Genomic DNA, 15,254 nt, shown 5'->3' with positions numbered 1-15,254 from the left:
ATATCAAATATCATGGTTGCCTTGGGGCTTCCCTTGTGGCTTAGCTGGTAAAGAATCCACGTGCAATGCGCGAGGCCTGGGTTCGATCCCTGGGTTGGGAAGATCCCCTGGAGAAGGGAAAGGCTACCCATTCCAGTATTCTGGCCTGGAGAACTCCATGGACTGTATAGTCCATGGGGTTGCAAAGAGTTGGACACGCCTGAATGGCTTTGAGTCACCACAGTTGACTTACTCCTAGCTGTCTGCATCACACTGTAGTCTGCATTCTCTGCTCAGTGTTCCTTAACTGTGCTTATCTTTTGAAGGTTTTAGTATGGAATGGAGTGTACAAAGTCATTTCAAAAATGCTTAAAGAAAATGAGAAATACAGACTTAGGCTGAAATGCCAACAGTTGTCTAGTAAAAGTAAGTAAACACAATTTTCATTGTATTAAAGAGAGCTGGCTTCTCTAATACTTTATTTCCCTTGGATCACATTAGACCAGTAGTTTCCCTCATTGTCATATTCAATGCACAGAACTGTAGAATCAAGGCTACCATTTTATCACTGTTCATTATAATTAAAAGTAGAAAGCATTGTAAAGCTCTAAATGTAGAGTAGACCACAGGTATAGGTATGTGTGGAGGAGTGCAGAAAGTGAATGGTGACTGGAACTTCCTGAGCCAAGGAAACATGCTTGTCTTTTAAATCTGAAATATTTTTGTTAAATCTGAATTTGAATGAGTGAGTGAAAATTGTTCAGTCTTGTCAGACTCTTTGATACCCCATGAACTGTAGCCTGCCAGGCTCCTCTGTCCATGGAATTCTCCAGGTCAGAATACTGGAGTGGGTATCCATTTCCTCCTCCAGGGGATCTTCCCTTCTCCAGGGGATCTTCCCAACCCAGAGATCAAACCCAGGTCTTCTGCATTGCAGATGTATTCTTTACTGTCTGAGCCTCCGGGAAAGCCGGGTCACAAAACTCATCCATATAGATGAAGAAAAACATTTTAACTATATTATAGTGTATATTCTGTGTTATTTCATACAGTCACTTCCTTTTCATGATGCTGCAGTCCAGTTTAATGCATTTAGCAAAATCTGCCCTTGAGTTATAGCCTTGATGTCATTATTTCATTCCTGGAAAACAGTTCATAAATTAAACCATGTTTAAAACTGCATCAGTTGATGTTGTGGTCAGAGCAAAATTAGATGTTATTTAGTATGTTTATTAAAGTAATTGGAAGTTCTGGATTCTCAAACAATTAAGCTGGATAAAATTTATGTAACAAATAGTGACACATGAATTGCTTAATCATAAGTGATTTTCTTTCCTTCACATGCATGTCCTAATACATATATTACCATGCTGAATGTTTCTGTAGGTTTTTAGTATCGTTACTCAGTGACAACTTTTATTTTGACAGTCTATAAATCTGCAGAGTTTGATTTTGTGAGAAATATTTTCATAAGATAATTAAAACAATGTTGTAAGCAATATAACACTGGAAACTCATTACTATTCTTATAATATTGCATTCATAATAGCATAAATTGTTTGCAATAATGGTATTTATACTAATGTTCACATTAGTGATACTCTGCTTTGCTTTTCTTATCTAGTTAAGAAAGAGAATGAGGCAAGAGAGGGAATTAGGAGGAAAAAGCTGTCAGTGGTTTCTTAGGTGACAAGGATGCTTGTATAGGCAGAAAAATGTGCAGAAATATCGACACTGTTCTGTTAATCCAGATCCAGTTACTCTAATAAACACACTAGATTGCATCTAAGTTTGCTCTGGCCATACCCTTGAACTCGTTAAATTCTTCTGTGCCTCAGCAGGAGGCCTTCTGAGCCCAGGTGGTTCAGTGGCAAAGAACCTGCCTGCCAAGCAGGAGATGTGGGTTTGATCCCTGGGTTGGGAAGATCTCCTGGAGAAGGAAATGGCGACCCACTCCAGTATTTCTTGTCTGGATAATCCCATGATCAGTGGGCTACAGTCCATGGGGTCACAAAGGAGTCAGACATGACTGAGGGACTAAGCAACAATAGGCCCTCTATTAAACATCAAATGATCTAATGGTCTTGTAAGGATTATTTAGCAACTTAAATTGATATGCTGTATTTTCCAGAAGCTGCATGTTATAAATGAAAAGTATCTTGATAATTCATTATTTTATTACAATTTTAAATAGGATTATAGAAGCTAATAATTATATTTTTAAATGTATTATAATTCTTGTTCCTTAATATATTTTTATTAATGGAAAAACCAGTGCCAGAGACCAACTTGAATTTTCCTTATACTTTATCTTGTTCCTAGATTCAAAAGATACAAAATGAATCTTCTTGTCATCTTCTGGTAAGAACACACTTAAATAAAAATTAAAAGGTATAGACTTTCCCCTTCACCTTTACATTCTACCATCGCCAACCTTTAGTGTATACCCATTGCCTAATTTCAGCCTGTTTGCTTTTTTAAACCCAGTGTTTGACACCTAGAAGGCATTTATTAAATGTTTATTGAAATTTAATAAGCTTCATTCAGGCCTCATATTCACAGTGCTATTGAAACTACTTTCTCTATGATCCAACTTTTTTTGTTTTTTTATTTTTGTTCATGTATCTGCTTAGTTCTGTTTTCTTTTTGAACATACTGTCACATTTAATATTATTTTACTACTATTCCTTCAAAAATTTTTTTTTTACTTATAATATTAAAGACTGTGTCATGGTTCTCTTTCTACCTTTCTCACTGTATTTCTCTCTGTCTTTTCCTTGTCCTTTTTGCTTCCATCTAATAACAAATGCTGCTATTGGAGTGATTGGTCCCATTCTCTCTTCATGTGCTTCTCCGGTGGCAGTAGGCAGCGGTAAAGAACCTGTCTGCCAGTGCAGGAGACATGAGAGACGCAGGTTCTATCCCTGGGTCGGCAAGCTCTCTTGGAGAAGGGCATAGAAACCCACTCCAGCATTCTTGCCTGGAGAATCCCATGGACAGAGGAGCCTGGTGGTCTACAGTCCCAGGAATCAAACCCAGGTCTCCTGTACTGCAGGCAGATTAGTATTCTTTAACCTGTAACGACACTTCAGTCTTTCTTTGTCTTTTATGATATTGACAATTTTGAAGATTGCAGGCCAATTATTTTTCGGTCTATCCATCTGGGGTTACACAGAGCTGAACATGACTGAAGCGACTTAGCATGCACATTCTTTCTTCACATACTTATTCTGAGATAATTCACCTGTTTTGTAGCTCAGTTACTCTTTCTGGGTGTATGACCCTTAAATATCTGTTTCACTTCTGACCTCTGGTCAAGTCCCTCTGAATTTCTTTAGGCTGTTCTGCATTTACTTTTAAATGGCATATGGCTGATCTAAAGACTTCCTGAGACCCGATTGGCGGCGCGCGCTCGGGTCGCAGAGGGGAAAAGTGCGCCGTACCCGGAGAGAGTGCGCCCAAGCCTCTGGCTGCCTGGGCCGCTCAGGCCAGGAAAGGCACAAAACGCAGGTGCAACCGAATCCGCGCTTTTGTGGAGTACCAGAAAACTGGAACCGCACTCAACGCAGGGCCCGCTCCATATAGAACAGCCGGGAGCCTGAGCAGTGTAGACGGGGAAAGCACTGACACCCGTGAGCGGGGCAAACCCAGTGTGGCTGGTGAGTGCTACCCACACGGAGCGGTATCTGTCTGCAGCGCCCCGCCCTCCCAGTAGCAGGACTGAACTGAACTAGCGAACCTAAATAAGAGATCACCTCCGCCCGCCTGTGTCAGGGCGGAAATTAGACACCGAAGAGAAGCCAAAACAAACAAAGGGAACCGCTTCAGAAAGGACCGGTGCAACAGATTAAAATCCCTGAAGGTAACACCGACTACACCGGAAGGGGCCTATAGATTATCTAGAAGTGTAAGCTGGAAAGAGGAGCTATCTGAAATTGAACTGAACCTACACTGACCGCAACAACTCCAGAGGAATTCCTAGATATATATGTATTTTTTTTTAATTTATTAAAAAAAAATTTTTTTTCTTTCCTTTTTTTTTATTTTTTATTTTTTCTCTTTTATTTTCTTTTAAAATTCCCTATTACTCCCCCATTACTCCTCAACTTTCATTTTCATATATTTTTACGATTTTTTTAATTAGGAAAAAAAAATTTTTTTTCTTGTTTTTCTCTTCTATTTCCTTTTAAAGTCCTCTAATACTCCTCTATTATTCCTTAATTTTCATTTTCATTTCACTATAACCTTGCCAAAAAAAAAAAAGAGAGAAACCCTATTTTTAAACCAAACTTCATATACATTTCTAATTTTTTTGTATGTTTTTGTTTTTGTTTTTAAATATTGTATTTCAAAGAGTCTAACCTCTACACTAGATTTTTAATCTTTGTTTTTCAGTATGTGATATAAATTTTGGATATTTAAGAATCCAATATTCAGTTCCCATTTCTATTCAGGAGTGTGGTGATTACTCTCCCACTTTTGACTCTCTGTTTTCTACCTCAGAACACCTCTATTTCCTCCTTTCCCCTTCTCTTCCCAATCCAATTCTGTGAATCTTTGTGGGTGTCTGGGCTACAGAGAACACTTTGGCAATAGATAACTGCGTAGATCTGTCTCTCTCCTCTTGAGTCCCCTTTTTCTCCTCCTGCTTACCTCTATCTCCTTCCTCCCTCTCCTGTTCTTCATGTAACTCTGTGAACCTCTCTGGTTGTCTCTCACGGTGGAGAATCTTTTCACCATTAACCTAGAAGTTTTATTATCAGTGCTGTATAGTTGGAGAAGTCTTGAGACTATTGGAAGAATAAAACTGAAATCCAGAGGCAGGAGACTTAAGCCCAAAACTTGAGAAAACCAGAAAACTCCTGACTACACGGAACATTAAGGAATAAGAGACCATCCAAAAGCCTCCATACCTACACTAAAACCAACCACCACCCAAGAGCCAATAAGCTCTAGTACAAGACATACCACGCAAATTCTTTAGCAACGCAGGAACATAGACCTGAGTGTCAACATACAGGCTGTCCAAAGTCACACCTAACACAAAGACCCATCACAAAACTCATTACTGGACACTCCATTGCACTCCAGAGAGAAGAAATCCAATTCCACGCACCAGAACGCTGAAACAAGCTTCCCTAACCAGGAAACCTTGACAAACCAATCATCCAACCTCACCCACTGGGTGAAACCTCCACAATAAAAAGGAACCACAGACCACAAGAATATAGAAAGCCCACTCCAGACACAGCAATCTAAACAAGATGAAAAGGCAGAGAAATACCCAACAGGTAAAGGAACATGAAAAAAGCCCACCAAGTCAAACAAAAGAGGAAATAGGGAATCTACCTGAAAAAGAATTTAGAATAATGATAATAAAAATGATCCAAAATCTTGAAAACAAAATGGAGTTACAAATAAATAGCCTGGAGACAAAGATTGAGAAGAGGCAAGAAAGGTTTAACAAGGACCTAGAAGAAATAAAAAAAAGTCAATTAAAAATTAATAATGAAATAAATGAGATCAAAAACACTCTGGAGGGAACCATGAGTAGAATAACAGAGCCAGAAGATAGGATAAGTGAGTTAGAAGATAAAATGGTGGAAATAAATGAAGCAGAGAGGAAAAAAGAAAAAAGAATCAAAAGAAATGAGGACAACCTCAGGGACCTCTGGGACAATATGAAACGCCCCAACATTCGAATCATAGGAGTCCCAGAAGAAGAAGACAAAAAGAAAGGCCATGAGAAGTTACTCGAGGAGATAATAGCTGAAAACTTCCCTAAAATGGGGAAGGAAGTAGCCACCCAAGTCCAAGAAACCCAGAGAGTCCCCAACAGGATAAACCCAAGGCGAAACACCCCAAGACACATATTAATCAAATTAACAAAGATCAAACACAAAGAACAAATATTAAAAGCAGCAAGGGAGAAACAACAAATAACACACAAAGGGATTCCCATAAGGATAACAGCTGATCTATCAATAGAAACCCTTCAGGCCAGAAGGGAATGGCAGGACATACTTAAAGTAATGAAAGAGAATAACCTACAACCTAGATTACTCTACCCAGCAAGGATCTCATTCAAATATGAAGGAGAACTCAAAAGCTTTACAGAGAAGCAAAAGCTGAGAGAATTCAGCACCACCAAACCAGCTCTTCAGCAAATACTAAAGGATCTTCTCTAGACAGGAAACACAGAAAGGTGGTATAAACGTGAACCCCAAACAACAAAGTAAATGGCAACGGGACCATACCTATCAATAATTACCTTAAATGTAAATGGGTTGAATGCCCCAACCAAAAGACAAAGGCTGGCTGAATGGATACAAAAGCAAGACCCTTATATATGCTGTCTACAAGAGACCCACCTCAAAACAAGGGACACATACAGACTAAAAGTGAAGGGCTGGAAAAAAATATTCCACGCAAACGGAGACCAAAAGAAAGCAGGAGTCGCAATACTCATATCAGATAAAATAGACTTTCAAATAAAGGCTGTGAAAAGAGACAAAGATGGACACTACATAATGATCAAAGGATCAATCCAAGAAGAAGATATAACAATTATAAATATATATGCACCCAACATAGGAGCACCGCAATATGTAAGGCAAACACTAACGAGTATGAAAGAGGAAATTAATAGTAACACAATAATAGTAGGAGACTTTAATACCCCACTCACAACTATGGATAGATCAACTAAACAGAAAATGAACAAGGAAACACAAACTTAAAAGGACACAATGGACCAGCTAGACCTAATTGACATCTACAGGACGTTTCACCCCAAAACAATCAACTTCACCTTTTTCTCAAGTGCACACGGAACCTTCTCCAGAATAGTTCACATCCTGGGCCATAAATCTATTCTTGGTAAATTCAAAAAGATTGAAATCATTCCAGTCATCTTTTCTGACCACAGTGCAGTAAGATTAGATCTCAATTACAGGAAAAAAATTATTAAAAATTCAAACATATGGAGGCTAAACAACACGCTTCTGAATAACCAACAAATCATAGAAGAAATCAAAAAAGAAATCAAAAAAGAAATCAAAATATGCATAGAAATGAATGAAAATGAAAACACAACAACCCAAAACCTATGGGACACTGTAAAAGCAGTGCTAAGGGGAAGGTTCATAGCATTACAGGCCTACCTCAAGAAACAAGAAGAAAGTCAAATAAATATCCTAACTCTACACCTAAAGCAACTAGAGGAGGAAGAAATGAAGAACCCCAGGGTTAGCAGAAGGAAAGAAATCTTAAAAATTAGGGCAGAAATAAATGCAAAAGAAACTAAAGAGACCATAGCAAAAATCAACAAAGCTAAAAGCTGGTTTTTTGAAAAAATAAACAAAATTGACAAACCATTAGCAAGACTCATTAAGAAACAAAGGGAGAAGAACCAAATTAACAAAATTAGAAACGAAAATGGAGAGATCACAACAGACAACACTGAAATACAAAGGATCATAAGAGACTACTACCAGCAGCTCTATGCCAATAAAATGGACAACTTGGAAGAAATGGACAAGTTCCTAAAGAAGTATAACTTTCCAAAACTGAATCAGGAAGAAATAGAAGATCTTAACAAACCCATCACAAGCAAGGAAATCGAAACTGTAATCAGAAATCTTCCAGCAAACAAAAGCCCAGGACCAGATGGCTTCACAGCTGAATTCTACCAAAAATTTAGAGAAGAGCTAACACCTATCTTACTCAAACTCTTCCAGAAAATTGCAGAAGAAGGTAAACTTCCAAACTCATTCTATGAGGCCACCATCACCCTAATTCCAAAACCAGACAAAGATGCCACAAAAAAAGAGAACTACAGGCCAATGTCACTGATGAACATAGATGCAAAAATCCTTAACAAAATTCTAGCAAACAGAATCCAACAACATATTAAAAAAATCATACATCATGACCAAGTGGGCTTTATCCCAGGAATGCAAGGATTCTTTAATATCCTCAAATCAATCAATGTAATACACCACATTAACAAATTGAAAGATAAAAACCACATGATTATCTCAATAGATGCAGAAAAGCCTTTGACAAAATTCAACATCCATTTATGATTAAAACTCTCCAGAAAGCAGGAATAGAAGGAACATACCTCAACATAATAAAAGCTATATATGACAAACCCACAGCAAGCATCACCCTCAATGGTGAAAAATTGAAAGCATTTCCCCTGAAATCAGGAACAAGACAAGGGTACCCACTCTCACCACTACTATTCAACATAGTTTTGGAAGTGTTGGCCACAGCAATCAGGGCAGAAAAAGAAGTAAAAGGAATCCAGATAGGAAAAGAAGAAACTCTCTCTGTTTACAGATGACATGATCCTCTACATAGAAAACCCTAAAGACTCTACCAGAAAATTACTAGAGCTAATCAATGAATACAGTAAAGTTGCAGGATATAAAATTAACACACAGAAATCTCTGGCATTCCTATACACTAACAATGAGAAAACAGAAAGAGAAATTAAGGAAACAATACCATTCACCATTGCAACAAAAAGAATAAAATACTTAGGAGTATATCTACCTAAAGAAACAAAAGACCTATACATAGAAAACTATAAAACACTGATGAAAGAAATCAAAGAGGACACAAACAGATGGAGGAATATACCGTGTTCATGGATTGGAAGAATCAATATTGTCAAAATGGCTATACTACCCAAAGCAATCTATAGATTCAATGCAATCCCTATCAAACTAGCAACGGTATTTTTCACAGAACTAGAACAAATAATTTCACAATTTGTATGGAAATACAAAAAACCTCGAATAGCCAAAGTAACCTTGAGAAAGAAGAATGGAACTGGAGGAATCAACCTGCCTGACTTCAGACTATACTACAAAGCCACAGTCATCAAGACAGTATGGTACTGGCACAAAGACAGAAATATAGATCAATGGAACAGAATAGAAAGCCCAGAGATAAATCCACGAACCTATGGTCACCTTATCTTCGACAAAGGAGGCAAGGATATACAATGGAAAAAAGACAACCTCTTTAACAAGTGGTGCTGGGAAAACTGGTCAACCACCTGTAAAAGAATGAAACTAGAACACTTTCTAACACAAAAATAAACTCAAAATGGATTAAAGATCTAAATGTAAGACCAGAAACTAAAACTCCTAGAGGAGAACATAGGCAAAACACTCTCCGACATAAATCACAGCAGGATCCTCTATGACCCACATCCCAGAATTTTAGAAACAAAAGCAAAAATAAACAAATGGGACCTAATGAAACTTAAAAGCTTTTGCACAACAAAGGAAACTATAAGCAAGGTGAAAAGACAGCCCTCAGATTGGGAGAAAATAATAGCAAATGAAGCAACAGACAAAGGATTAATCTCAAAAATATATAAGCAACTCCTGCAGCTCAACTCCAGAAAAATAAATGACCCAATCAAAAAATGGGCCAAAGAACTAAACAGACATTTCTCCAAGGAAGACATATGGATGGCAAAAAAACACATGAAAAGATGCTCAACATAACTCATTATCAGAGAAATGCAAATCAAAACCACAATGAGGTACCATTACACGCCAGTCAGGATGGCTGCTATCCAACAGTCTACAAGCAATAAATGCTGGAGAGGGTGTGGAGAAAAGGGAACCCTCTTACACTGTTGGTGGGAATGCAAATTAGTACAGCCACTATGGAAAACAGTGTGGAGACTCCTTAAAAAGCTGGAAATAGATCTGCCATATGACCCAGCAATACCACTTCTAGGCATACACACTGAGGAAACAGATCCGAAAGAGACATGTGCACCCCAATGTTCATCGAAGCACTGTTTATAATAGCCAGGACATGGAAGCAACCTAGATGCCCATCAGCAGACGAATGGATGAGGAAGCTGTGGTACATATACACCATGGAATATTACTCAGCCATTAAAAAGAATTCATTTGAATCAGTTCTAATGAGATGGATGAAACTGGAGCCCATTATACAGAGCGAAGTAAGCCAGAAAGATAAAGACCATTACAGTATACTAACACATATATATGGAATTTAGAAAGATGGTAACGATAACCCTATATGCAAAAAAAGAAAAAGAGACTCAGATGTATAGAATAGACTTGTGGACTCTGTGGGAGAAGGCGAGGGTGGGATGTTTCAAGAGAACAGCATCGAAACATGTATATCTAGGGTGAAACCGATCACCAGCCCAGGTTGGATGCATGAGACAAGTGCTCAGGCCTGGTGCACTGGGAAGACCCAGAGGGATGGGGTGGAGAGGGAGGTGGGAGGGGGGACCGGGATGGGGAATACATGTAAATCCATGGCTAATTCATTTCAATGTATGACAAAAACCACTGCAATGTTGTAAAGTAATTAGCCTCCAACTAATAAAAATAAATGGAAAAAAAAATAAATGGCATATGGCTTAAACTGATCATGTCATCCCCCTTAGTTTTTTTTTTTTTTTTCCATTTGTGCCCTGGTTTACTTATCATCTGGACTCTTTCAATTCTTAGGGATAGGTTACACCCAGTTTGGTAGGGTTTTGGAAGTAGTAGAGAAGGTAAGTAAGACGGGCTTTGGTGAAGAGAAATTAGACTTTTTTAAGTGAGAATGTGGGGGAAGGGAGTATATGGACATCAGCAAATTCATGGAGTCCAAGAAAGTGTTTAGGAATGTACAGTTTTATTAAACTTATTTAAAGTAGTCATAGTAAAGAAGGGTATACGGTATACTGAAACTTTGTTTCAAGTTGACTCACCTGGATACTTGGCCAAGGATTTGTACTTAATTCGGTAGGCAATGAAGAAACAGGGAATGGTTTCTTAATGAATTCTAAATGATTTATTCTAAATGATTTCAAATGTATATACAGATTGCAAGAAGAATACACAGACCTTCAGAATACACTTTGCTTGAGTTCACCAATTTTTACATCTTGCCACATGTGCTTTGTCATTATCCTACTCCCCATTCCTCTTTCTCTGTGTATGTGTGTAAAGCCTTGCCCCTTAATACTTTAGTGTGTATATCCTAAGAGCCAGGATATCTTTATTTTTACAACCACACTATAATTATCAAATTCAGAACATTTAACATGGATATAAAATTTTTATAAAATCTATAGTCTGTATTCCAATTTTTTCTTGTGCCATTAATGTCCTTAATGGGATTTTCTTACAGAAGATCTGATCAAGGGTCATGTATCATATTAATTGTAATGTCTCTTTAATGTAATGTATTAGTCACTCAGTTGTGTCCAACTCTTTGCAACCCCATGGACTATAGCCCACTAGACTCCTCTGTCCATAAGTTTCTTGGAGTGGGTAGCCATTCCCTTCTCCAGGGGATCTTCTCAACCCAGGAATTAAACCCAGGTCTCCCGTACTGCAGGCAGATTAGTATTCTTTAATCTGTAACAACTCTTCAGTCTTTCTTTGTCTTTTATGATATTGACAATTTTGAAGAGTCTCACCTAGAGCCAGACATCCTGGAATGTGAAGTCAAGTGGGCCTTAGCATCACTATGAACAAAGCTAGTGGATGTGATGGAACTCCAGTTGAGCTATTTCAAATCCTGAATAATGATGCTGTGAAAGTGCTGCTCTCAATATGCCAGCAAATTTGGAAAACTCAGCAGTGGCCGCAGGACTAGAAAAGGTCAGTTTTCATTCCAGTCCCTAAGAAAGGCAATACCAAAGAATGCTCAAACTACTGCACAATTGCACTCATCTCACATGCTAGTTAAGTAATGCTCAAAATTCTCTAAGCCAGGCTTCAGCAATACGTGAACCGAGAACTTCCAAATGTTTAAGCTGGTTTTACAAAAGGCAGAGGAACCAGAGATCAAATTGCCAATATCTGCTGGATCATCAGAAAAGCAAGGGAGTTCCAGAAAAACATCTATTTCTGCTTTATTGACTACGCCAAAGCATTTGACTGTGTGGATCACAATAAACTGTGGAAAATTCTGAAGGAGATGGGAATACCAGACCACCTGACCTGCCTCTTGAGAAACCTGTATGCAGGTCAGGAAGCAACAGTTAGAACTGGACATGGACCAACAGACTGGTTCCAAATAGGAAAAGGAGTACATCAAGGCTGTATATTGTCACCCTGCTTATTTAATTTATATGCAGAGTACATCATGAGAAACGCTGGGCTGGAAGAAGCACAAGCTGGAATCAAGATTGCCGGGAGAAATATAAATAACCTCAGATATGCAGATGACACCACCCTTATGGCAAAAAGTGAAGAGGAACTAAAAAGCCTCTTGATGAAAGTGAAAGAGGAGAGTGAAAAAGTTGGCTTAAAGCTTAACATTCAGAAAACTTAAGATCATGGTATTTGGTCCCATCTCCTCATGGGAAATAGATGGGGAGGCAGTGGAAACAGTGTCAGAGTTTATTTTTCTGGACTCCAAAATCACTGCAGATGGTGACTGCAGCCATGAAATTAAAAGACGCTTACTCCTTGGAAGGAAAGTTATGACCAACCTAGATAGCATATTAAAAAGCAGAGACATTGCTTTGCCAACAAAGGTCCATCTAGTCAAGGCTATGGTTTTTCCAGTGGTCATGTATGGATGTGAGAGTTGGACTGTGAAGAAAGCTGAGCGCCAAAAAATTGATGCTTTTGAACTGTGGTGTTGGAGAAGACTCTTGAGAGTCCCTTGGACTGGAAGGAGATTCAACCAGTCCATCCTAAAGGAGATCAGTCCTGGGTGTTCATTGGAAGGACTGATGCTGAAGCTGAAACTCCAGTACTTTGGCTACCTCATGTGAAGAGTTGACTCATTGGAAAAGACCCTGATGCTGGGAGGGATTGGGGACAGGAGGAAAAGGAGACGACAGAGGATGAGATGGCAGGATGGCATCACCAACTCAATGGACATGGGTTTGGGTGAACTCTGGGAGTTTGTGATGGACAGGGAGGCCTGGCGTGCTGCGATTCATGGGGTGGCAAAGGGTCGGACATGACTGAGTGACTGAACTGAACTGAACTGAGGCCAATTATTTTTCAGTCTATCCATCTGGGCTTGCTGATACATTCTCCTGATTTGATTCATATTTTGCATTTTTGGTTGGTACATTATATAAGTAATGTTACTTTCTTCTCAGAACTTCACATCAGGAGTCATGTGGTCTTCATTTATCTCTTGTTGAGGATGTTAACTTTGATTTATTTGTTAAGATGTACAGTTCTCTACTATACATAATTACTCTTTTTCTTTCTATAATTAGTAAGTATTTTATGAAAAGATAAGAAATTATGCAAATATCTTGTACATTGTCAGTATAGGACGTTTCAAAGCAGTGGGTTGATCAGGTGTGCATTTTGAAAAGAATCTGATGTCATTTTGTGAAAAAGTGGAATGGAGGCAAGACAAGGTGAAAAAGAAAATCTAGGGATTGTAATAGCAGTCCAAGGGAAAAGTGAAATGCACTAGAAAAGTGGAGAGGAGACAAGTGACTAGATGTAGGGAAATATGTAGATGATACTAAGGTTTGAGAATGAGTAGGTAAGAAATAAGGAAGTCAAAAGAAAGAATTGATTTTATGAACCTACTTAGTTTTATTTTGGCGTGTAGGATTTTCAAACAGTAGGGACTCAGGTGAAAACTGTAAGCAATTGGAAGTGTTGGAGCCTGTGTGATACTAATACTGCAAAAAAGGCCATATGCAGTTCTAGAAGTAGGTGCAGATGAAACCTCAGCGTGGGGAAGGAGGGAGAGGAGAGGACTGAGAACAATGCCGGGCAATGCCTTGGATGAAGAGGAAGTCTCAGGCTCTTGAAGAGGGATCCTAGGGGCATAATTAGGAGTAATGAGAGAAATGATTGACAGAGGGGATACAAATGAAGCTTGCAGGAGATCAAGGGGCTGATCTCAAAGGGACTGAGTTCAAAGGGGGGCATTGACCTTGTTCAGTGACAGTGTAGGAGTATGAAAAGCTGTAAACATTTGTTTAAGAGTTCCAACACTTAGAAGTAAAGCAAAAATTCCAAGTGTTGACAGTGACCATCCTTGCAACGACTTTGCTTGTGAGTGGCTGGAGTGGCCTGGTGATAAAGGCCTGTAGCATAGTGTTTTGTGGCACAGTTCTTGTAATTAGGACTGTTGAAGTCACCAAGGGTATTGACAGGAACTGGGGAGGAGAAGAAAATATGAGTTACACATTGAGTCCCTCAGAAGCTTTTTATGGTCAACTAGAAAAGGGAGCTTCCCTGGTGGCTCAGATGGTAAAGAATCTGCCTGCAATGCAGGAGACCTGGATTTGATCCCTGGGTTGGGAAGATCCCTTGTTGAGAATACCCACTCCAGTATTCCTGCTGGGGTAGCCTCATGGACAGAAAGGAGCCTGGAAGACTACAATCCATAGGGTCTCAGAGAGTTGGACATGACTGAGCAAATGAGCCCACACAGAGAAAGTAAAAGCTATCAAAACAATAAGTGCAGGGAGTGGCAAACTGTTGCTTTGCTGTATTAGAAATGTTACAATTTTTCAGTAACTACTAATTGTGACATTTTATATTAACAAGAATTCAATTTTGTCCTCTTTTATTTAGGTTTAACCTATTTCTGGATCTGTTACCAAAGAAGATTATGAAGAGATGGAATTTTAACTTGTCATAATTATATGGTTTGTTGGAATTAAAACTTTTAATAGTTGAGCAGAAGAAACTATGCTTTTTATCAATTAGTGTTTCTTTTAAAATTAATAAAAATTTTAAATGTTGTTATATGCATACAGGTATTATTTTGAGAATTAATACTTATTCCATACTCATTAAAATTAATATTTTACATAAAATTTAAATTAACATATCAGTATAATTGCATGCATTTTAAATTGTCAACTTTTCCCTTTTAATAATGAATCTGCAGCCGCTGTTTATTTATCTCTTCATATAGCTTTAATTAAGTTAAATTTGGATTCACTTAAATTATTTTTGGCTTCCTCACTTTTTATAAATTCCTCAATTATGATAAAAACCTACCATTTACATAGAAATTGTTTGAGGTGTTTAATAGTTATTTAAGCCATCTTTTTATCTGAGGGAAAGTTAGTAAATTTATGCAAATTCTATATTATAATGTGGAGTATTTTGGAGAAATGTTGGATAGAGATCAAAGACATTCTTCTCCTTTCTAGGCTCCTAATTAGATACATTTTTAAGTCGATAAATGAGAGATTTAGAACTTTGAAAATAATTTAGAAGTGTTTTTTAGTGAAGTCCCTGTTTTTCTATTCAATGTTAGTAGTAATCTTCTAG

General features: G+C 38.2%; 1 protein-coding gene across 5 annotated transcripts in view; it reads left to right on the top strand.

Annotated features, from left to right (window-relative positions):
* The window catches only part of C14H5orf47 (chromosome 14 C5orf47 homolog), a 39,809-nt gene that overhangs the window by 11,142 nt on the left and 13,413 nt on the right, over positions 1–15,254 (top strand). For 2 of the 5 annotated variants that reach the window (XR_011491274.1, XR_011491273.1), the window contains exons 3-5: positions 306–405; positions 2,302–2,340; positions 14,547–14,620. Coding sequence is in view for 2 of the 5 variants with exons in the window: in XM_070476825.1 (XP_070332926.1) it covers positions 306–405; positions 2,302–2,321 (120 nt within the window). In the remaining 3 variants the exon portion in view is untranslated. Of the gene's footprint in view, positions 1–305; positions 406–2,301; positions 2,341–14,546; positions 14,717–15,254 lie in introns of those variants that run through there. The other 3 variants (XM_070476825.1, XR_011491275.1, XM_070476826.1) reach the window with 3 other exon arrangements.

This window comes from Odocoileus virginianus, chromosome 14, assembly GCF_023699985.2.
Source record: "Odocoileus virginianus isolate 20LAN1187 ecotype Illinois chromosome 14, Ovbor_1.2, whole genome shotgun sequence".
Taxonomy (NCBI): Eukaryota; Metazoa; Chordata; class Mammalia; order Artiodactyla; family Cervidae; genus Odocoileus; species Odocoileus virginianus.
Note: the sequence above shows the minus strand (reverse complement) of the source record. Positions and strands in the feature narration are given on the sequence as shown.